Source organism: Anas acuta, chromosome 4 (genome assembly GCF_963932015.1).
Source record: "Anas acuta chromosome 4, bAnaAcu1.1, whole genome shotgun sequence".
In the NCBI taxonomy this organism is placed as follows: domain Eukaryota; kingdom Metazoa; phylum Chordata; class Aves; order Anseriformes; family Anatidae; genus Anas; species Anas acuta.
The window spans coordinates 31,829,638-31,853,935 of NC_088982.1; the positions used below are offsets into that span (position 1 = coordinate 31,829,638).

The following is a 24,298-nucleotide window of genomic DNA, read 5'->3' on the forward strand; positions in this document are numbered from 1 at the left end:
TTGCAGGAAGGTCAATGAAAGCTGCATGTGTTCGGGAGTTTCCACAAGCACTTCATCCACCACCTGCTCTCAGAAAAGGACCTTGGCAAGGCACTAGCATTCAGAAAGCAGGCAGTAGTACTGCAACTGTTGTAAATACACACACTTTCAGCCTCTACTCTGCACTCATTCACAAAGATGAAATAAAGGGTTTATGATAGCAGGCATCATTTACTCAGATTTCTGATGGCTCATGTTTCAGAGGCTTCAGTCACACAGCCAAGCCATATGAGTGCAGGTAACATGCCTGTTCTGTACATACTGCACGCTTCAGAGAAGACACTTAGACAAGGGTCAGAAATATCTCTTGCATCTAGATTTAGTTCCTATGGCTTTAAATGCAGGTGAACTAAACCACCCTGATTTCTACCAGCTTATTTTTAAGGCTGACCACAAAATCTATGGATTATTTTTTCTATATTTCAGTTGAGATTGGTAATTAAATCATATATTTCAGGCTCTCCTAGGTTAAATATGAGTGCTGGAGTTTTACCAGAAAAAGGGATTACATCTTCCAACTGCAAAAAGGGGGAACACCTCCCCTTGTGGGATAGCCAGGGCATTTTATTTTGTAATTCTTCAGTAGTCCTAGACTGAGTAATCCCAATCTTATTCTTCAAACAGATGTGATATCATGCAAGGATCTTCCATATGAAAGAGAGAGAGTGAAACTACTCACATGATGGAGCAAATATGTGTCACAGTCCTTGCCTTTTGTCTCCTCTTAACCAGCATAAACGACACAAAAACTTTACCTTTGCCATTAGTTCAGGCTTGCATTTCCAGAACAACATTAATGTGCAAGGATATTACTTCTTGCAGGTATGCAGGTATCACTTCAAAGCCATGTAGACACAAGGGTACAACGGAGTAGGGACTTGGTACAATGTCACTAAGCCAGTCACTGCTGAACCTGGGACAAAAATCAGGTATTTTCAGCTCAGTGCCTTCCCCCAGTGTTCCTCAGTAGTCATGACAACAAATGCAGGAAAAAAAAAAAAAAAAAAAACATAGCTAAAAAAGTTTATTTTATGCATTGACCTGTAGGGAACTGAGCTTGAAATTAGCAGGTTTTACGATGGCAGTGCAGAAGCTTGATGGCACGACCTGCACCTCATGTCACAGAGCTGCAGGAATTGGGAGGGTTTGAGTTTTATTTCTCAGAAAACTCAGGTATCTGAGCATTGCAATGACTGCTGCTTAGGACAGAAAAGAGCACATACCCCCGGCGCCAACATCATCAGCCTTTCGCCAGCTCCCTGTCTCTGGCTCACTGACTCCACGCATTTCCAAGGGTCGCTTAAAAAAGCAGGTTGGGTTTGGTACAGCTTCCTTTGCAGGCCGAGAGCAAGACAGAGCCTGCCACCCCGTCGGCACACAGCAAGGTGGCTCCCTACAAAGCACATTTCTGGGCTTCTGAGAAAGCACTGCACTAATAAGGCCAGCACCTCATTCAGGAGACCTCCACAGGGAAGAAAACGGTGCTCATGGCTGCGCTAGCGCAGCACGCTGCTATAGAGATTCCTCTGGGCAGTGAGGCTGGTGCCCGTTTGATTAAACAGCCTGGCTGCTCCCTCCAGAAGATATCAGAGGCACAATTAGTTCAGCCGGCAGTATCAGCAATGCCCTTGAGGTCCTGTGCTGCTGACAACTAATGAAGAGGCACTGCTGGCTGTCAGAGCATGCAGGGGGAGGCATTCATCTTCGTGGCAGCGCCAATTAAATCCACCAGGGTCATACCAGGAGGAGACAGGAATTCAGTACAGGGAGCAAGCCAAAGCCGACTGGTTTTATACACAGCCTTTGGGTTTTATGTGCTACAGAGAAGGGAATCAATTGTTGGTTAGCCATGCTTAGGGTGAATGGAGCACAGCATCTGCATGAGAGCATCTCAGTGCTAGTGGGTGTGCGTGCTATGGAAAGGCTTTTTTCATTTTTCCCCCTTCTCAACGGGGTGGGAAACTGCTCTGTACACCAACACTTTTCTCCTGAGGCCCAAAGGAGGGAATTTGCTCAGTGCGCTGCATTCCTAACGCTCTGCTAAGCCTCCAGAAAAGCTACTTGCAGTATGCAGGGACATATCCTCACCTCGGACACAGCATTTACTCCTGAGAGAGAACATTATGCAGGGAGCTCACACCTCTTATTTCTCTCAAGTTTAAGTCCTTATGGAAAGCAAACAGCTCTTCTTCCAATCATGGGGGTTCAAAACTTTCTAAAGTGTTTCCATCCCTTAGATTTGAGATTGAATTTTGTCAGTCATGTTGCAACGTGTCACCTAACCATCTGGCCTGTCCAGCGCCTCTGCGTCAAGACAACCCTTGGAAGTCCTGCAGAAATCCTGCTGTGCCATGACCTCTAGGACCACAAAGCACTGATAGCAGAAGAGAATGGCACTGAAGCAGAGTCTGCAGAACGCATTTATGGGATACAGCAAGTCAAAGCAAGTGTCTTAAAAACAGCAGCAGTAGGTTTGGAAGCAGCACTTAGCATCTGAAGATCAGCATTGTTCTTGCACACATTACAGAAGTGAACTGTATGGTGCTTCCAAAACACTGAGAGACCATGCATTGTAGCTCAACCAATTAAGACAATCCAGTTAATTAATAATCAGTATCCAAGCTGTTAAGATATATGGGAGGAAAAAAAATCACTTGTATCACCAAAAAAAAAGCATTCGTATTTAAATCCTGTTTTGACTTTTTTTTTTCCTGCTGAAGGTACACAAGTGAACTTGGGAAATCCAGATACTCCAGACCCCAATGGGCCCCTGATGGAAACCTCTACCCATCTCCAGGTGGCACAAATTCCCTCATTCTGCAGCCTTCCCGTTTCAGATGTTCAAGAACCCACGGTGAAATTCTCAGAGGGTTTCTGTGCCAAGCACTGTGTATCAACAGGGAACTGGAGGGTTTTTAATAACTTACAACGCATTGGCAGTCGTTTATCTTCCGAAACCTCGCGACATGCTGGCAGAGGCTCAAGGGCCTGTTTGGCAGCAGTGGAATCAGAGTGACATGTACAGACAGAAACCAGCTCCCTCCAGATCCCTGCCATCAGTGCACAGACCTACGGCATCTCAGCTGAATTAAAAATAAAATGGCTCTGCCACAAGAGTGGAATAGCCCTGTCCTTTGGAACTGGGAACAAATATCATTAGTTTTGAGGAAGGAAAGCCTGCTGCAGCAGTAGAAGCAAAATAATTTATATCCCATCCTTTTATGTAAAGGACCCTAAAAAAAAACCACAAAACTCAAACCCACTTCATGCTCCCTACCAGAACAGTCAGTCTGCGGGAAACTCCATTTGCCAGATGGTATGCAATTAAAAAAGAAGATGACAGAAAGAAAGAAAAAGGCCTGTGGATACCTCTTTTTTTCTGACTAATAAAAAAATCATTTTAATGATTTCAAAGTTCTGGGGATTAATATTTCACTTCCTTGTAGAGACTCTCTAATAAAGCCATGGGCTTTGGGGAAGTGCTCTGTATTCCAAGACTTCACAAGTCCATTCGGCCAGCCTAGAAAACTGATGAAGTGCTGCTCACTGTTCTGGGAAAGCTGAGCGCAGGAATCTCAAGCCAGAAGAGAGCAGCAAGCAGCTCTGGCAGGCTGGGAGCAGCAGCAACTCAAGTCCTCCAAAATAATATAAAACTGCTCAGTAGAGCACTCTCCATGACACCATCTAGGAGCACTTTCCTAGCACCAATCTGCAAAACCTACCCCTAAATTACTTGAAAATGATTCTTATGAGGGAAGCTGAGATGTAACAGCAGCCTAATGTTTGATCAGCATCAGAGACACACACTGCTGGAGTGCCACAGTGAGTCCTGAGACAGGCTGGTGTGTGGCAGTCTGAAGAAACTGCTTTTGTTTAACACTCTGTCCAGATAAAGCATTCAGGAAGTAGCTTAAATATTTTAAGCATGTCCTATTTAGATTTATATCCAGTGTTTCTTTCCTCTTGAAGCAGCTGAAGCTGTGTCACTGGGGCAAATCCATCTGGCCTGATTTCACTTTGCACCACAGAAGTGATGCTTTCGCTGCCCATCATCACAGAGTAGCTGCCTCCTGAAAAGATGTTCATCCAGAACCCATGCACAGGAACAGGAGCAGTGCAATTCTCCAGCAGCACTTCCCAGCCTCTTTTCCTGGCCACAGCTTTTGGGCCTGACAAACCAACCTGTGAGCATGCGGAGCGGACAGCACTGAGGTAATTCCTGCTCTCTGCAGTCCCCACCATCCACGGCTCAAGAAAGGCCTACCCCCATGTTCTGGGGGTAGGGAGACAGCCCTGGAGCTGTGCAGACACGAGATCAGCAGAACCCCGGGTCCAGAAAGAAGCAGCAGCAGAGCCAAGCGATTTCCCTGCCACATTACAGCTCCTGCAGAACAGCCTGAGTAACCCTTAAGAGCTAAGCACAAAAATGATTTTCAGTCAAAGGAAAACGTGAGGGGCATGCAAGTTGTTGCATCTTCAGAAACATTACTATGACAGCATATGAACCAGAAGGATTTTTCACTGAAGTTGCTTTAATGCAGATGACCCATTTTCTCATTTGTTCCCCATCAAGTGACTTGGTAGCTCAGCTCTACCCAAGCAGCAAGGAATTCATAGACACTGGTGCTGGACTGCGATACTTTGGGTTCCACAAAGCCCCTTTCTGAAGACAACAGGGACTTCTCATTTCCATCCCACCCAGTCACTATTTAATCCCTGCTCAGCAGCCACCACCACAACCGAAATGAAACACGCCCCTGAGCGTGAGGGAGGCTGTTAATAACCCCAGTCATTAATCACCTGGCGGTCACACTGACTCCGGTGCAGAAAACGCCAGCACAGCGGAGCAGCCTGGCCCCACGCTGTACAGGAGATGGTTCCATTGCTGTAGAGTATCTTCATCAGTTCAGGGGGAAAAAAAAAATAAAAATCAAGTGTTAAATAATGTCACGGCTTAAGGAATGAACAGAATGTTTTGAAAATGCAAATTCAAGCATCTGTATTTTAATTACAGAAGCAACAAAACTAGAAGGCATTTGTCTCCACACATACGTCTCTTTCATTCATCTTCACAGACGGCCGTACAAAGAGAATTAGTTTCATAGCACAAATCAACTCCCACATGCATTCCCAAAATGATTTGCATGTATTTCCAATAAACAAACACACACACAAGTTTTCTGGCCACCCACTGATGTGATAGACAAAAAGAGGACTTGTCACTGCTGCCTTTGGGATTATAAAGCGTCATTCCAAGAAGAGAGGGAGCCTTAGTGCCATGCATTTAACACGAGGTTCAGCTAGGCTGACAAAAGAAAAATCCCTGCCTGCAAGTAGATCTCGTTGCTACGTCGCTGTGTTCTCACACAGAAGTTAAGAAATGCTAAAGAGAATGTTGGCTACAATATATTTTTCTCAGTTATATCCATGAAACCACATCTCATCATTGCAATCTACCTCTACAACCAGCATCCCCATGAGTGCCCTGGTGACAAGCAGCTCCCTTACAAAGCATTTACTTACAACGCTTGCCTGTAGCAGTAAGGGTGACACAACAGCAGGAGGAAACTCACTTTGTCTCTGCTTAACATACAGCTGACAATGCTTCCATGGGCATTTCCTGATCAGTCTGTGTCTCAGTTTTATTTGGAGCTGCTGAAGATGTAAAATTTTTGTCGTGACCCCATGGCACAGTATCTCCCCAGGACAACTGCTCCAGTGTCACTACAGCCGCAGAGTCATTACCAGAGGGCAAGCAATAAATATAGCGCTCCTACCTTAAACACTTTCAAAACCTCATACTCAGAATGAAAAGCAAGCTAACAAACCCAGATAGGTAGGAATCCTATCTGATCTTCACCACATTGGGCACTTAACAGTTCAGGCTGGCAGGAAATGTCCTGAGAGCTGCTGGCACTCCAAAAACCAGGGAAGAGCAGTCAATTATGGGAAAGGAAGCAACGCAGATGATGCCTGAAGCTTAACAGTGTCCCAGCACCTCAAGAACAGGGAAAAACACAGTGTTTTCCAGAAGCTTTCTGCAATGTAGGCAACAAACAGGCATTCCAACTCGGTGGCAAGGCCCGGCCTCCAAATGTGCTCTGCACATGCCAGGGGAATCGGTGCTGCTTGGGGCAGCTTCACACACAACCAGCAAGCACATCAGAAGGTGCTTCAAGATGCACAGAAGGGCCTGCCTTCAAAGTATGTGGCTGCTGTAGCCATAACCCCATACTGTTTCCTACCACCCTGTTATCAGCCAGATGCACAGCTGGCATTTCTTTAGCAGTGCCTTCCAGCTGCAGCAGAAACAGAGGCTGCTTCTCCCCTGGCAAAGTCCTTCAGGAGGAGTGGGTGCAAGAGCACCAAGCTCGGTGCCTCTCAACACTTCTCAGTGGAACCAAGATTAGAGTCGACCCCAGGCTTGTGAAGTTAACAGGTTTACCTCGGTACTTTGAACAAGTAAGATATAGAACACAGAGAAAAAAAAATTAAAAATGTGATCAATTCAAGCTGGGGTGAGCATTAAGGAAACCTCAAAAACAGATACCACACTCGCTTTCTTCACATACTTACCCTTTACAGCACGTAGCTGTCATAGTTGGATTCCTTACCATGTACAAAACAAAAGGCACTCTGTGTTGAGCTGCGGCTGCGAATTCCACTTTGCTCTGCTCCTCCTTACCTGATGAGTGAGTGGCCTCCTTAACTTGGAAGTGTATTTCCTATTCCTTGCACTTCACAATATATCAGAATCTCTACATATTCGTCATGACAAGTTTTTAAGTTCACATCCAGTTGGTTTAAGAGCAAGAGCATAGAGATCGATTTCAATAAACATTATCCACAATCCATCCTTTTAAACAGCCATAATGGGAAAGTACACTGGAAGGTAACATGGGGATTAAGAGAATATATTGAATAAACACAGTGGGCTAACCAGATGTGGAGACACTTATCAAATCACTCCAGTAATACAGGCAGGCAGGAGTACCACTCAGTTGGCAGGGCAATGTTCTTTAGACAAACCCACTCCCAGAAAAACATAAGCAAGAAAAGCCACGCTAAAAACAAGTTTAGGTTTCAAAGCAGCAATGCTCAGTGTTGTTATCCACCCCCAGGGACAGGGTAGCAATGCTAGGTGCTGCTACCGGTGCCCTCAGACCACAGGCTACACTGAGAAGCTGTTGCTGCCAAGCAACTGATCCCTTTATTGCCAGTAGAAGCTCAATTTTGTGACACCCAGTACCATCTGAAATAATTGCACAATACACTTGTACCACCTGTATGCCACAACACCTGGCTCCAAAGCAATCATACTTTACACTGACAAATAAAAACCACGTTGTTTTCCTATGCTGCCCAGAGGTAAGTGAAAAAAACACACATGAATCAGAGTATTAACAAATTAACCAATTTTTTTTTCCTTAAATTGAATCATTAATCACCTTCAGCTTCTGTTCTGGCCAAACAGATGTGGCCATTCGTCACCGAGAATACAAGTGTAAACAGTTTGTACAAGGAGCAGAATATCCTACCTGGAACAACTTCAAAAAGGAACTTCCCTGGACTTTCTTCATTGCAGGGGTGCTCAATTACTCTGTTGCCAGGCAGAAAGATGGTACCCTAAGGAAAAAAACATCAAATAGGGGATCAAAACTGCTACCCGACTTTGGATAGACAAATGCTTCCTTTTTTCTCTTTTTGGCAGCAGCATACATGAATGCGTGTCATTGCTCCTGGCCAGCTGATTTCCAAAGCAAGACTGAGGAGGGATTATCCAAAAAGCCAACATCATAGAACACCTTAATTAACAAAGGCGTTCAGTAACGGCTTTAACCTATTTTTTTTTTTCCTCCACCCTTCCGTTAGGCTTTTAATACCACGCAGATTTTTGTACCACTCACGCCTCAATGTGCTGCAGGGGACACTTATCTGAGACACAAGGGGTTGGCTTGATGCATTCGCTGCTATGACCTGCACTAAGAGCAGGACTGCCGACTGGTGCAAAGAGGACAGGGACCACGAGACAGCCTTCTCACAACAAAGAAGGCAAAACCAAATACAAAAATTAACCCAAAGAATGTGTAACTTTAAAAAGCATTGTTAACGACATGTACTTTATGTCACATGCCATAAACCATTATGACTGGCATAATTTTGCTGCCCATTGTAATTTCCAGCTTGAACTGTTTTTAATCGAGAAAAGCTCTGCGTGCATCATGGGATGAGCACAACAGAGTCTTCGCTCTGGAGCAAATTTTGGTGGCTCAGGAGCTTGTGTTGATGAATACATAAGCATACTTACGGTAATTACACACCATGTTATTCAATTAAACAAAAAAACACAAAATTAAGGAGACCTAGCCTACAGCACTGTAACCTAGAATCAATTTATGAGACAGTAAATGAGAACTGCACTTAAATTGGCTGTGAATTCATTAGCTGTACGCACGCAGTCTCATTACAATGTGATGCTTTCTGATTCTTTGATGTACAATCCTTTCAATATTTACTTCACAGTGAGCTGTCATAGCGACAGACTTTTAAGAACCTAAGAACAAAACAGTCATAATATTTGTAACTTCAGTTCTTTTGTTCTACAGATGAAACTTACTTCCCCTACTAAAACGCAAAGCCTAAATCCCACATGGCAGCTACATTTATTTGAAGTGATCTCAGCAACACCATTCACAACATTGCTGTTATTTAAAAAGAAAACATGCTCTCAATTGGTAATATATTTTAGTATTTTTAAAACTACTATTGGAAACATCGAAGCATGTAAAATACATACATATGCTTTTCTAAACACATATGTGGAAGACCGTGGGCTGTCAAAGCTACGAAGCTTCAACTAGTTAAAGCTTGGTTTTACGTTGCACATAGAATAAAAGAATTTTCAAGAAAGTTTAAGATCTGCATATACTCAGCCTCTGACTGAAGGCCCACTTAAGGATGTGCTTGCCAAAATACTGCAGTGCAGCAGGAATGACTTAAGCCCACTTTGGCTTCGGATTGCAGTACTACAGCCTCACCTGGGAGATTTTACCCCACACTCATCACCCATGTCCAAGAGGGACTCCAGTGGTCCCGGGGAAGCTGATGGGACAAGGAGTTCCCATGCCCTCCAAGTTGCTGACTACAGATACCTGATCTTCTATACATCTGGAGGGATTTTACTCAAAAAGCATGTTGATACATGAGGAAATGAACTGCTTTCTTGCCCAGATGTGTTTCTGGCATTTATGCTAACCCACTTCTACAAGGCTCAACCAGTCTGCCTGCTCCCTGACAGCTTGCCCTGCCAGCCCTTACAGAAAGCTACTTCAAGTCCACATTATCAGCAGTCGCTCCTATCAGGTGTTCTCCTTACCCTTCCAACTTCTGTCAACAAGATTTATCACAGATTACTACATCCTCTTTCCTGTTGCAACCAAGTGCTGTGTTTCCTTCTGTGTGTTTTGTTTTGTGGGAAGCTTCCCAGGAGTTTTCTGCTATCTTCATGCCGTTGTAGCGGACTCGGAGGATCTTCACAAGGCTTCTTCCTCTGTTTGCCGCTGCAGCTTGGTTAACCACATTGCAGAAGTGCCTGTGTTGCTTTGGCAGCAGAAGTTTCCAATGTTTTTTCCCTGCCAGGAAAAAACCTGCAGCCCTCACAGATCAGCTCATTTGGTGTGAGCACTGAGCGACAGGCGGGCAGTCACCACCACCGAGCCCAAAAGGTTTCGACCACAAGCTCGCTCGCTGCTCGCCCCAGCAAGGCACTGGGGCAGTTTCGGAGCATTTCTCCACTGCACAGGGGAAGTAGCTCTGTACAGGGTTTTCAGTCCCTTCGCCAAACACTGCGTAATGGAAAGAGGTTTTGCTCGATATGAGCCATACAGAACTTGCACTGCACAATGCACAGCATGCCTGGTTTCCTGGCGCACAGAACAACAAACAGTATGACAACAGGAACAACAGCAGTCACAACAGACCTAATTACCATAAGAATGAAGGAGCCAGACGTTCTGCACTGAAGTATGAGGGTCTTAATGCCAGCTAAGTAAATGGACCTCTGGCTCAATGGACTGCAGGTAATGCAGCCACCAGCTTGCAGTTTTGTAGCTGGCCGTACTTGTGCAGCATGCAACGCGAGAGACAAAGAAATGCTGCTGTGCTAGAGGGGGATGTAACACACCAGGAACGCAGACAAACTGCAGAAGAAATAGAGTTGGTTGAATAAAATGGGGTCAATAGATAGTATTAGTTTTTCTGGCATAAATTCCATTGCATTTGACATTTTCTCCTCCCACTACGTTAACACATTACTCTAGTTTGTTTCCGTGGAAGAATGAGAGTTGCTGTTCAGTTCCCAGAAATTCCCTACAGAGAACTACAAAGGGGACCTTTCCGTTACTTAAGAAAAGGTTAAAGTCTAAGTTTTTGCTTAATTTTCTAATCAAGAACTAAATTCACTTCCACAGAAGTTAATACCACACATAACAAGCACCAAAATATGTATCCTGACCTAACAGAGAGAGCTGTCCATTTCCCTACAACACGATGAGGGTATCTGTAAGGATCCCGTACATTTCTCTGCTGCTTTAAATACACTGCTCTATGGTTCAGCGCCTCTCTGCCCACCATACAGTTCTTGCCCATAGAACAAAACAATCTTGGCTTGAGCAGCCACTAATAAACAACTAAACTCCTTTTTGTTCCCCAAGAGAAAGCAAGGTGACACCAAATTAAGCTGTAGCACCACAGAAGACTCTGCTTCCCTAAAAGCAGAGGCTCACACACTGTATGCCTCTGGATTTTTTCTCTCCAGTAAGGGAAAGCAAGAAGAATGACCATCTCCTGACTCCATCTGAAATTATTACAAGCTTTTTCTCTTCCTACATCTATTTCTCAGCACTAACCACTACCTTCCTGGTGAAAGGAACCCTTAACACGCTGCCCTCCCACCCCTCCATTCTGCCTGCTATTCTAAGGGACTCCGACAGATCTTGAATCCCCATGAAGCAGCTTTTCCATCCAAGGATGATTTTCTGTGGCACCTTGTGAAGCTTTAACACCCCTGTGTTACCCCTACTCTCCTGGCTTCTCCCTAGGGAATGAGCATATTCACCTAAACATCAGCAGCTTCTGCAATGAACTCTGCTCCTCCTTCTCCTCTTCTCTCCCAAGCTCATCACAGAAGGGTGTGAGGCACTGGGGTGAGAAAATTCATGAGCAACGCCCATGGGAGCACCTAATTAGATCCATGTGTGAAAGTTTTGATAAAATTAAGTTTCATTAGGTTTTGCTCAATAGGCAACAATATGACTGAGCATTAAGGAATTACTGTAGAGGACAGAGGCAATTATGGAACAACCTTACCTCTAGAATATCCTCCTTCCAAGCAGAAATTTAGCTTATTAGATATAACAATTCTCTCTTATATATATATATATTGACCACCGAAGAAAAAAGCCAATACAGCACAATGCTTTTTATTGCATCAGAATGCTGGGGAACACGTCTTACAGACCTTTTGCAACAAAAATTTACTGACTCGTAGTCCGGAGAATATCTGGGCCTCAACAATGTATTCGTTGCCTGAAAGGATGGTATTTGGCAGCAGACAGTTTCAAGTACAGCCTCGCGTTTATGTATTACACAGAGCTCTCTGGTGACAGCCTTGACAGAAACAGCAGCAGAGATATAATGCAGCATGTATGACTGAACGGGTGAAAAACCAAGTCAGTCATTAAATATTGAACTAAACATTTTTCAAGAGGATTCAGAGGCAGGAAGAAAAAAAAAAAAAAAGGGCCCTAAAACTGAACCGTTTACTCCATCTTGGTTCTTATCTTGTTTTGAAAAGGTGGGGAACCAGTAGTCACTGCATGCAGCTGCCTTACCTCCAAGGTAACGCCAATATAATGTATGCTCTTTCCTTGGCTAAACACCCATGGCTGAATGAAAGAATCAGGATCGAGTCCGTGATGGAAAGAAAAACATTTCAAATTACCAGAATGCTAATGATAATCAAGTGCTTTGCTGGGACTCATACCAATTATGCTTTCACACTGTGGGAGGACTAATTTAGGGGGAAAACAGTGTAAGAATCCATAGAAACACTAACTGCAATACCTTCTCAGAAAACAATGCAGAAAAGCAATAGGTGCATCATTACAGAGGCCTTTCAGAGCAGACTGGCAAGACCTGGCACACCATAAAAGGCACCAGATAACTAATTATCAGTGACAAGTACTGTCTTCTGTCCTCCAGGGTGGCAACAAAGAGCAGGGACAATCCCCTCTGAACCACAGCAGCCTCAGCCTGAACCTGTTCGGGTTCGCCTGCTGCCTTCTTTCGGTAGAAACCTCGTTTGGCTGTCACTTACATACAGGTGACCACCTCTGTTCCCTAAGTCCCATGTGAACAGGACACAAAACAGTCAAGGGCTGAACTGCAGGCTCTTCAGCACCAGAAGCAGATGAAGGCACATACTTATCAGCAATCCTTAACTGCTAACTGTTCTCATCTGGAGACAAGGGATGACTCGAGGCTGTTTGGATTGTGTTTGTCTTCTGGATTTCCATGCTGACTGTGAGCAGTGAAAGCCCGTAGGATTTCACCCCACGCAGCTCCCTCCCAAGGCAGCTGCATGCTGCCAAGCACCCTGCTAGCAGGCACGGCGTCCCCAGGCCAGTCAGTAGCAGAGGTTCCCACTGCTGCTGGGGACCTGCCAATTGCAGACACGACTTTCTCAGCACGTGGTCAGAGAAGTGGCAGACGCTTCCACTGACCGATTATCCTCTTTCCTGTGCAAATGTTCTTGTCTGCTTTCAGCTAGCAAGCAAATTCCAGGGGAGCTGATCCTATAAAGTCACCGTCGTTCACTTTTTCATTAAAGAATGAACTGCACTTTCATGTGAAAAAATAGTAGGGCTTAACAGCAAGAGTTATACATCTCTTGCAGGTTTTTTTAATGCCTTCATGGCTTGTTGTTTTAGTATCTATGTGCTGTTTATATTTTGTCTAGGTAATAAATGCTTATGAGCACAGCTTAGAAATACTGCACTGCAAATACCACAGAAACATTTACACATCCCACTTGGCTTCTGGGCAGCTGGTGTAAGGCACTTGTCTAAGGGAGGACACTCATTAGCAGCCCTGCTCATTAGCTGTGAGCCCATCTCCAGGAGCCTGGGGTCTTCTGAGCTACCTGAACAATTAACGCCAACCAAAAACCCCCTTTGCTGATTACAGGTTGCTTCTCCAGCTGTACAATTTGCGTATGGTGTAGGTTTTTTTCTGTTATTTTTATTGAATTCAAAGCATAGTAGCCTGTTTCTTCTCTCCTAGGACACCTTTTCTAATTTAAAACTGGACTTCTCAGGTAGTTTCTCATCTTTATACCTGAGCCAGATCTCACATTTCTACAGCTTTGATGTGAGACCTAGTTGTTCCTTTCTCCAAGTATTTTGGTTTTGAAAAGTATACTTAAACATTTTTAATAGGCAGCTTAAATATTGAGCAGAGAATTTTGGCTGATTAAAAGTAAATTTATTAACTAGAGCAAACTTCATTACTGGATGAACACAAGCCCATGAAATACTGACATGGTTCTTCAACATCCATTGCCATGGAAAGCAGATGTTTTAGACAAATATAAGGTGGTCTTCTAAACACTAGGCTCTTGGGCGCAAGAGACACTAGAGAAGTACCTATCAATTGGAACATGCTTGCACAATATCAAGTGAAGCGGGAGCTGCTGCAGGGCAAGCAGCACACCCAGGGACCACAGTAGCCCAACACAGTTAGCCATACAGGGGGTTACTGTGGCTTTAGGTATTAAAGCACTGAAACGTGGCTAATCTGCTTCCCTCCAGGAGTGTGGCAAGCTTTCTACAGACCTGCCGGGGGGCCTCGCCAAGTGCCAGACTGACTTGGGTAAAAATGGGTTTGGGGTGACTGGAGGCCAGCGTAATTAATTGCGCTGCAGCAGCTGCTCTGCTCCATGCTGTATTCATAGAAATAGCTTAGATTCCACGTTGCTATTTTAATAAGTTACCAAAATATAAATGACCATGGAAGTCTGCGAGACAGACTGCAATATCCCTCACCAACAGGGAGGACGAACCGCAATTTATGTCAGCGGAGAGGCCAAGACAAAGCTCCCACAGCGGGTGAACAGAAAGCAAACAGCAGATTTTCTGGCAAACAACCAGCAGTCCTCTGGCCACCGGATGGTTCCCTGCCTCAAGCTGTTGCTGGAAAGGGTCCTTTCCACTGGCCAAGAACAAAAAAACAGCTCATATCAGCCGTCTGAGCACTCTGACTGCAGCTGGAGAAAGGGATCATCACGGGAGAGCAAGGTAGCAATTAGGATGCTGTGAGGAAAGGGGAGTGGGCATCCCAAATGCAGAGGTTGCTTGTGAAAACTGCCACCTGGTTGTGTCTGATGGCAGCTGGTGGTCAGCCAGAAGGCCCATGGGAAAGCTCTGTAATTCCCACCTCACATTTGAGCCCTTGGGAAAAAGCTCCTGCAAAATGTCTTGAAGGGGAAATATACAGAGAAGGTACTTAATGAGGCTTTAATATCTTACTTTAAGGATTCAGTTTTGCAAGCCCTGCACTGCTGACTAACAGCTATTATTGCCCAGGCCCAATCCCCACACAAACGGCAAGAGCCCATTTCTGACATCAGGCACAAGGAATCCCCAGGCTAACACCAACAGCCCTGCTGCTGAGGGACACGCACTGAGCCAGTCCTCACAGACAGGCACACGGACAAGCTCACAAGGAAACACAGACACTGACTTTGCCAAATGAACACAGCAATGCCACTGCATCAGCACTGATGTGAGCAGAGAGCAGTTGTCTTGTGTCAGTCAAAACCTCAAGAACTTGAATTATGCCCACCGTCCACCTCTCTCCCAGTCATCGTCTTCTCAACAATCCCTGTTTGTCTTTAAAAGCTCTGAGGATGCTCCAGCCAAGTTTCCCAAGTACCACGCAACTCTGTGGACAGCTTTCTCCCTTACTATTCCATCTCCTGTCCTCCTGGCTTTGACTTTTTACAGCAACTTCCTGCCTTACATCCCTTCTGCAACACCAGACAGCTTTGGCCTAGCCACTGCCTAACTTAACTGCAGCTGAGTGTTGGATGTGGAAAGCATTCCTGGCTGAGAAATCACAGGCAGTGAAGGACAAACAAGGAACCAAGCGTCCCCTATACTGGATGGAAAAGAGTGGGGATTCACACTAGAATCCATTTTCCTGTGTTCTTAACAATAAGCATCTCCAAAACCTGAGATGGCAACCTAAGGCCCTTACAACACACATTTAACAAAATAGCAAAAAAAAAAAAAAAAAAAAAAGTAAGCCCTTCTCCTGCAGCCACAGAAGAGCCCGAAGCCCTTCTTACAGCACCCACCGCACTCTCTTTGCCAGCTTGCTGCTGTTTAATGAGAAGGGCAGAGCTGCTCCACTGAGAGGCATGTGCTAAATGCTACCTCCCAGCTCCTGAGATGAGGGAAGTCTCAGCAAAGGCTAATGACAGCATTAATTTGACTTTTTCCATTAAATACAGAACAGGTCATTAAAATCTTTAACAGGTGGCAGGTTTGGCAGCTCTACCATGTGTGGGCTCCAGACAGATTTATCTGTCCTTTTGTTTTAAAACATTTATGTGAACGCATTTGCTGAGATAAATCATCTTGTTCACAGAAGCATCCTGTTCGAGGCTGCTGCTTCAACTGTTACATCGATCACATTAAGCTGTAAAACATTAGCACAGGTTTTGACAATCATCATCATCTCGTAGCTATGACTTTGCTGCTCTCTTCATTAGTTTCCTACTCCGATTCTGATCATTTTTATATTTTAACACAGCGCTGTCAAGGAAGTACAGGAAACCATTGGGGTTACTCCCCCAGTGCAGCCGGACGGATGCGGGGAGCAGACAGGGCAGTTCCTGATGATGCTTCTGACCGTACCATGCAGGAGCCCACGAGGGACACCAACACTCCCAGCATGATTTTCGAGTTGGATGGGGTTCACCTACAATTCAGCATTTGTGGGGAAAAAAAAATACAGATTTTTATTCTATGCAGATTTATGAAAAACTACTCCCATGGCGAGAGGCACTGAGAGCCTTGTTCCTGAGGTGCCAAGCCCTTGGTTCAGCCTCACTGTCTGCCTGTGCCAGCAGAGGTGCTCATGAGAGGCTTGGACCTGTCACTTCTGCTGCCACGACACGCTGCTGGAGCCCTGCTGAAGAGGATCTGCCCCCAAACACACTCAGCACAAGGACAAATGAGAACCTTTCCACAGCTCTGAATGAGGAACCTCATCCCTAGACCACCTCCTTTCCTTCTCCGAAGGAGAGTTTCTATCCAGGATCGCTTCAGGCTAAGTTTTATTTGCTTCTCTTCTTTAAAGGTGAGAAGACCAACCGATGTAGTATTACTCCACTCCGTGGGATCAAGTAGCTGCCCATTTTCAAACACACATTTTTGCTACGATTTGATGACCCCCCTCCTGAGCGTAAGATAAGGGCTCGTGTTCTCATTTATGCAAAGATTAACAAGCAGCAGGTGCTGAGAAGAATTTAGGATAAAGAAAATTACTTCCAAACGCAAACTGCTTAATCATCCAGGAAAAGCAATGCAGGCAGCAAAGCCTCCAAACGCTCCTGCTTGCTATTCGACGCACAGCCCTCCCGACTGAGCTTCAGTGCACGCTGACACGCAGCTGCTCCTAACATACAGACGAGGCCGAACACGTCTCTGGCCAAGAGGCCTTTTAAATACGAGTGCCAGTCAAACAACTGACAGCCACTATCAGCCTGGTGGGATTCTTCTCTCTATTATTAAACCGAGACAGCTACAAGATCCACACAGAGGGTGGGACACCGCCAGGATTTTTGGGCTTCTGCTGCTCATTATTATTAGCATCACGCTAGTGGCAGAGGAGTTTCGGTCTGTCCAGATCTCCACTGTCCTGTGCAACATCTTTACAACAAAGATACGTGGCAAAGGAAGATGGTTGGTATCAGAGCAAGCCAAAGCAGTCATGTTTCAGCATTTTGATTTTTACCAATGATTAACCACTCACTTCTCAAAGCCAGGAAAAGCCTGCTGCCACCCAAGGCCCCAACGTCAGGACCGGTTCACTTTCCAGCCGTAGCTCCAGGCTCCAGGCAGGCAAAGACTGAAAAACGCAAAGCCTACAGCGCCTGCTCCGAGCACTGCCCTCACAGACTGGGCCCCAGCAGGCAGCCTGTCCTGTGGTGCTGGTGGTCTGAGCCAGAAAGGGCAGGAGAGCAACTCCAGAAAGCCCCCGTCTGTCACGGGAGTGCTTTCCGACTGCCAGCTGGGGAGCAAAGAGCATTTCAAGAGTGTGGTTTGGGGTCATTCAGCTTTCACCTGCTCCACGAGCCACCGCACTGGGCTTGGCGGAGGACTCGGAAAGCAGCTTTCCTTAGCAACTCGTCATGTTGTACGTGCTGCTCCTTCAGCTGCAAATACAGCCTTTATCCCAGGGGTAATGGACTTAGAGCAGGCTATTCTTAAGCACTAATAGGCTAAAAGAACCCAATTATTTTCATTTAAAGACTAACAAGGCTCTCCTGTGAGCTATTCATTTTGTTACTTGAGGAGCCAGGCGTTGCTTGTACCAGATCCAAGTAAATAAAAGGAATGGAGACAAAAGTCACCAGGACGGGCCCTTTGAATGGACACAGACCTCCTACAGTGTTGAAATTCCCTTGAAATGGGAAAAGAGAAAGATCATTAAAAAGCTCATCACGGTAGATGGAGCAGCGTGCAAGGGTCAGGCTGTAGACAGAAGCAATTATCACTGAACTGCTTACCGTCCCTAGTAGTTGGGGAACTTCAAGGCAACATTTTCACCATTTAGAATGAGTTTGGCATTGGGAATACTCCAGCACTGCTTCCCTCAGGCTACTCGCCACTGACCTGACGTCGGTATTAGCCTAATGCACAAAAGGGATTAGGCGAGATTACAGGGAACAAGTCCCCTGTTAGCAACTTGCCATCTTCACTTTACAACGAGGGAAGAGTCCCTGTGAAGGCTGCCTGCCTCACCTTCCTCACTGGCTACCACAAGCCTCTAATTACACCGTCAAAAAACATGCATAGGTAAAGGGGCTGCTAGTGACCACAGGGCCAAAAAATATTTCTGGTATTATAAAGCACGGTAGAAGACAGCCTGTGTTCCGCATGGCGAAGAACTGTTGATTTTGTCAACATCTCAGTGCTTTCTGTATTCAGTTCTTGTTCATTCTACATAGCAATGCTTCTTGGCAAAGCCAGGTAGCGAAAATAAGGCCTCTGCTGCTGAAGTTTTTAATATGGTACCGAAAGTGGGATTCAAAAAGAAAAATAAAAAAAAAATAAAGAGCAAAGTAACACACCACTACTGAGAGCTGCACTTGACGCTGTTGCCATTAAAATACCACCTCTGATCTCCAAATCACCACCATCTTTACTTGGACCCTCTGCATCCAGCTTGAATGTGTGTCCAACCAAAACACAAACACCAGCTGGAGGGGCTGACAGCCAGAAGCAAAGACAAGCGAATTCCCCAGGAAACAGTGCGCAAGGGCAGGCTTGGTACTCAACAGCAATTCAGGAACAGAAACAAGACCAAGTTGTATTCACTGGCTGTCCTTGCACTTCAGGTTCTGAAGTATAATATTACTTATTACACTTTCATTACACTTTGGGAAATATGTACTTTATGAGTAAAAAAGTGAACTGTGAGTTTTGACTGCCTGGAAGAGTCCTCCAAGGGCAGGCCACGGCTCAAACTCCAGCTTCTGTCTGCTTGCCAGCACAGCGGGCACCTCAGCACACCCTCAGAGCTGACCCCTGTTTCTAGCTTAATTCCACAGAACCTTGCTAAAATACAGGGTCATCCCCTCATGATCAAGTGCCTCCTTCAAATGAAGATCTTAATTTCCCCATCATTAAAGCCATATTAATGTATTTTAATTACCCGCTGCAGCCTCAGGGCTGATGATACAGCCAACTAATTTTCAGTGCTCACCTCCTCCACAAAACAGCCTCAGTGGTCACACAGTCGCTGTGCCCTGCTGAGCACTTCCAGCCCAGTGGTGCCTCCACCCCTTGAACCTGCTTTGCCCCTTGGGTTAAGCCTCATAGCAGGCTCTGTCCCTGTTGCTGCCCCATTACCTTGGGCATCCTGCCACGAGCATCATCGAGACGGTCCATGACCACATGTTCTGCCCCAGCAAGCTGGGTTTTGCGCTGCAGAAGAGGAACAGCATCCGTCCTCTAATTTATTGGGACTGTGTCTTTCTTGATGCAAAACTGTTGGGAGCTGTCACCCACGCTCACTTGCTCTCTGTTTTAATGATGCAGGACTGGTATGGATTTGCGTTTTAGGGTTTGACAAAGTGATCCTGTAGAATTCAACAGGGGGTGGTACATTCCTTACAGAAAATCTGGCTTGCAGACATCAGTCGTGTTTGCATTTCTGAGAAAACTCCTGCACAAGGTGATAGCACAATTTTCATGCCACTTTGCATTTTAAGTGATACGCTGCACTTCCAAAAAGGTTATGAACAATGTTGGATTAAACAGTATAAATTTGAATATTACTCTGCTGTCCACTCTTCTCTGTGGGCAAAAATCAGCCCTCAGTTTCAGAATTTGCTAAAACAGCACAGCACAGGTATTGTCTATACTAAAATAATAAACAATCCTGAGATGAAAAGCACCATGTGTTGTCTGAAAGTACCTCACAGTTACCTGAAAACCTACCCAAACAAAGCTGGGAGGGCACACAATGTCCAGCACATCCCTCCGCTGTTCCCCACCCTTCCCACCTGCAAGGGAGTCACAGGAAGCCTTCCTCCTCACCCAGCCTCTCAGCAAGGCAACAAAGCCTGGCCATGCTCTAAGTGCCGCCAGATCTCTGGTCTGGAGGACGTTTTTTTGTGTGTTGTTTTGTTTTGTTTTACATTTCCACCACTGTGCGCCTGGATAAGAGAAGCTGGGCAGCAATGAGTGGCATCCCTGCCCACGTGGCACAGTGCCCTTGAATTTCTGCAGTCGTGGGAAGCTCAGTGCTCCTTGTGCCATACCAAACATATCCCACAGACTAGAAAGTGTCTTTAAGAACCCGACTTGGTAGTTTCACCAAGTTCTTCCAGGTGAATGGAGAATAGTTTCTTTGCTCATTTTCACAAGATTGCTTGGGGTGCTTGTGCAGGCAAGAGCTGAATACATAAGAATTTCATTCCTTTTCCTGCAGCACTGTTTTTTATGTTTCCCTAAAAAAAACACAGGCCCAGGGCACACAACAACAAAGAAACTTAACTTCCATAACTCACAACCCAGGCGGACCCCATGGCTTGCTTAGACACAAACCTGCATCCCTCTCAGCACCCTCGCGTCCTGTTGTGGCCTTAATCCACAGGTAACTATCTATCTATAACCATGCTATCCTCAAAGTATTTGAAGCTTCTTTTCAAATCCTACATAAAGCGGTATCTCTAGCTGCTTTCACATATGTTGTGCATTTTTTTCCCCTAAGTCTTTATTAAGTTATGCATACACTAAAACTAACTGTGGATAATTGAACAACATCCGACAACTGCAAACCAAGGCAATTCCTTTGGGGATACACAACTGCTACCCACCAAGGACCGCCCAAGCTCCTTTTTATTCAAGAAGCCACGTACCAGGGGACACTCTGAAGTTAGTCTGGAAGCTCTCTGTCCATTCAGACACCTGCCAAACAACCAAACCTACAGGGTTAGGCAAGGTGGGACTTGCCATCAGGGCTAAGTGACAAAGGCACCCAGGTTTCTGGAAATGAGCCCCACGCTCACCTGAAGCACACATTCCTCCAGCCGTGTCAAGAACCTTATCCCTCCCTCATCGCCAAGACGGTTCAGAAGTACACTTTTCTGAGAGTCTTGCAGAAAAGCCAAGCCCCAAGCTGAAGGCACCAGCACTCACTGCAAGTACAACACCTGCACAGCCAGCAGCTGAGGCCCCGCTTTTAAGCAGCCCTTGGTGACACAGCTGTTGCTCGAGAACACAATCAGGTAAGTAAGACCCATTGCTCCCTGCACATAACTGCTGTCACCTGCAGTCCCCTCCCCTCCTACTGCTTGTCAGCACCCTGCTCCCCTGCCCCTGCTTACCCAAGCCCCCAGCAGAACAGCCGCAGCCGACCTTCCAGCTGCCATGCACCGCTGCCTGGGGACTGACCTCAGCCATGACACAATCTGTTTTCGCGTCCCCCAGCTACTGCTGCCCAGCATAATAAAAAAGGCAAGGCGCTTCTCAGACCTTGCTGGGTGTTGGTGCCAATGAAAACTTTCCCAGCCGCCCACCTTGAGTCCCGCGGCAGCGCTGCGAGTGCCCCTGCCTGGCACGTAACGCCAGGCTCTGTGCCCAGCAGCCTACTGCAGGAGTGCTCACCAGCCTGTTACAAACGGATTCTAAAAATAAATAAAAATAAATAAATAAAAAATAAATATATCTAAAAGCCAGGATCTGCGTTTATAGCTGGTTTTAAGGCATTTCTCACTAACACAACTATCATTGTTATGACCTAAATAGCCTTAAAAGGAAAAATATACCTTTTTGTTTTTTTTAAGGCACCACCACCAAGAAAAAATGACATTTTAGCTGTATCAGCAGACATGAGTAAGGTATTTATATGCAGTTGGAAAACTGGTGCAATACAGACTAAGGAAATGAAACGGTACCTAGAGCTAGTGAAGTGATGGAACATCTGCTCTCCCTGGGAAAGCAAAGATGTACGTTTACCTCCTGAAACACTGAGATGGTCACAACCCCTCGAGTGGCTTTCAGCTACCAGGTCCCTGCAACAGTGGTGGCAGGCAAAGCTCCACAGGATGAGTGCTTTGCCAGGGACTGCTGCTGGAGGCGACCTGGGCACAGGCGGCTGCTGGGCAGGCAGGCCATCCCTCTGCCGGAAAGCAAGCAAAACAGACACCCACGTAAAAAGTCCTCTGAATTTTCAAGCGTGCACTTGAGCGCAGGCTACTTCATTGCCTGTGGTCCTCCTCGCTCCACTCTCACTCAATTTTTTCCTGTAGCTGCTCAGTGTTTTATTTATAACCCCTCCGAGGCTGTGCTGTGCTGCAGCTTGCCATGTGTGCAGAGCAGCAGTAAGCCCAAGTCTTCCTCAGGCTTTTTCCCTGTTTGTCTTCTGATTCACAGCGCTGTCAGCACCTGCGGCTTTGTTGTGTTTCGTGCAGACAACGTGTTGCTGGGTGCAAAGAAAAACCCAAACTTTTTGTCTACTTCCATCTGCAAGCACTTGGACACTTCTGATACAGCAGGGCACTTGTCAGGAGAGCGTAGGCTCTGCTCGCTAAGCTAACAGCATCGTCACCTTTGGGGTCAGGTGAGAAAAGGCAGCCCCCTTGCAGCATTTGTCCCTACAGACATCTCTCCCCCTGAACCCTGATGTGCTCAGCATCTCGCAAGGCTGCTGATCACAGCTTTCTTTAAGCACTTAATAGACAAACCTCTCAAGCCACCTTCTCGCTGGCTCCCCACACAGTAGTGAACTCCATCACGTGCAGCAGTTCTTTCCTGGATAGCATCTATTGTTCGCAGCCACCCTACATGGAAAGCCTTTATGCTCTTCCTGGATGTTTGCGACACACTGGGGACCTGCTGGACACAGTTCATAGGAGAATAGTTGTTTTTTTTTTCCCCTTCAGCTGGTTCCATTCTTCAGCAGCCATTTGTTCCATTGCTGGCGTTACCACTGATGGGTGAGAACCATACGCATTGTTCTAATGTCTCAGAAATCTTTTGGCATTTTGTCGTCTCATTTACTCAACATTATTATCCTATTGTCAAACACTAATTTAAAAGCGTCTACACACTGAGAGCTCAAGAGAATTCTGTAAAAAAAGCCCCTTTGTTCCTGTACCATCCACAGAGCACATCCTCCTGAGCTCCACTGTGAACTGCCTAGGGTTTTAAAAACAATAGTGGCTACAGGCTTTTATGAGAAAGCTCTGCAAGCCAAACGGAGAAGTTAATGCCATTTGCAGATGTACACTGAGTCTCACAAGCTGAGCCAGGCAAAATAATGCCAGCAAATAATTATCCTCTGAAGAAAACAGAGAATGCGAGGAATGGTGGTTAACAGATTCATGGATTTCTTACCAGCTCCTTTGGTCCTGCAAGTCCAGCTCTTCCTCCCCACACCTGCTGTGAAGCCCTGGTGCTGTTCTCCAGCCGCTCATTTAACACACTCTTCTCTCCATCTCAGGTTACTGTCTTGGAGCCTACACACCACCGCTAGTATTTCTCCTTCAGGCCCCTCTGACCACTTCACCTTCCCTCCCAAGGTCTAATGCTTGCAATTTTCTCTCAACTGCTGCAGCATCCCATTCAAGGCCCTCATCAGGAGGACACTGCAGCTCTGCACACCATGTGTAACCTCTCCCAGTCCTCCCTGCTTGCTCTTCTCCGGGGGCACAGTGCGATGGGATGAGGAGGAGCCAAGCAGGAGCATGCTGAAGTCAAGCTTTTTGAAGAAAAGCTGGTCTTGACACAAGTCCTGCATTTCCATGTCCCTGTAGCACACTGCAGACTGCTGACAGAGACCCCATGTCATCCAGCCACACGCAGAGGCAGCAGAATGAGCAGGATCCCGGCAATGGAAAGGACAAGGAGAGAGACATGTGTGGCCCACACTGCTCACATTAGGCCAAGCTGCTCCATTGGTGTTCCCAGAACAGCAGCTCACAGGCATTTAACACGACGTTGGGATTTTCATCGGGACCCAGGTAACGGTGAGAGTGCTCTCATCTTCTGGGAAATGGTGAAAAGCAGCAATGGTGAGAATGCCAACCCAGCAGACCTTCATTCTGCCTAATTAAACACTTGGTAAGAAATGCTTACTTCACTTAGCATTCAAGTCAACCTACTGCAAAACTAGAAGAATACAGCTGTGCTGCCAACACCAGCCGAGAGTGGGTGTCTTCATTGTACTGCTCTGTGCTTTGTGGCAGCTACATCGGCTAATTAGCTTTATTCGCCACGTTAAAGGCCCCGATTTAGACGTTAGACCAGCCATTTGAGAATTCAGAGCAGTAGATGTTTTCTTCACTCAGTTAATGGGATATTTCTTCCCAGTACAGCAAAGGGACATCAGAATAATCCCTGTTTACCAGGCCAGCTATTACACAACTAAAACAAACACTGGCCCACGCTCATGCTTTTGGAAT

At 45.9% G+C, this 24,298-nt stretch overlaps 1 protein-coding gene across 3 annotated transcripts in view; it reads right to left on the reverse strand.

Annotated features, from left to right (window-relative positions):
* ARHGAP24 (Rho GTPase activating protein 24) overlaps positions 1 to 24,298 on the reverse strand; it is a 143,136-nt gene that overhangs the window by 107,647 nt on the left and 11,191 nt on the right. For 2 of the 3 annotated variants that reach the window (XM_068680545.1, XM_068680544.1), the window contains exon 2: positions 7,578 to 7,665. The exons of the other annotated variant lie outside the window; for it this stretch is intronic. In XM_068680545.1, the coding sequence (XP_068536646.1) occupies positions 7,578 to 7,665 (88 nt within the window). The remainder of the gene's footprint in view (positions 1 to 7,577; positions 7,666 to 24,298) is intronic. 3 annotated transcript variants of the gene reach the window in all.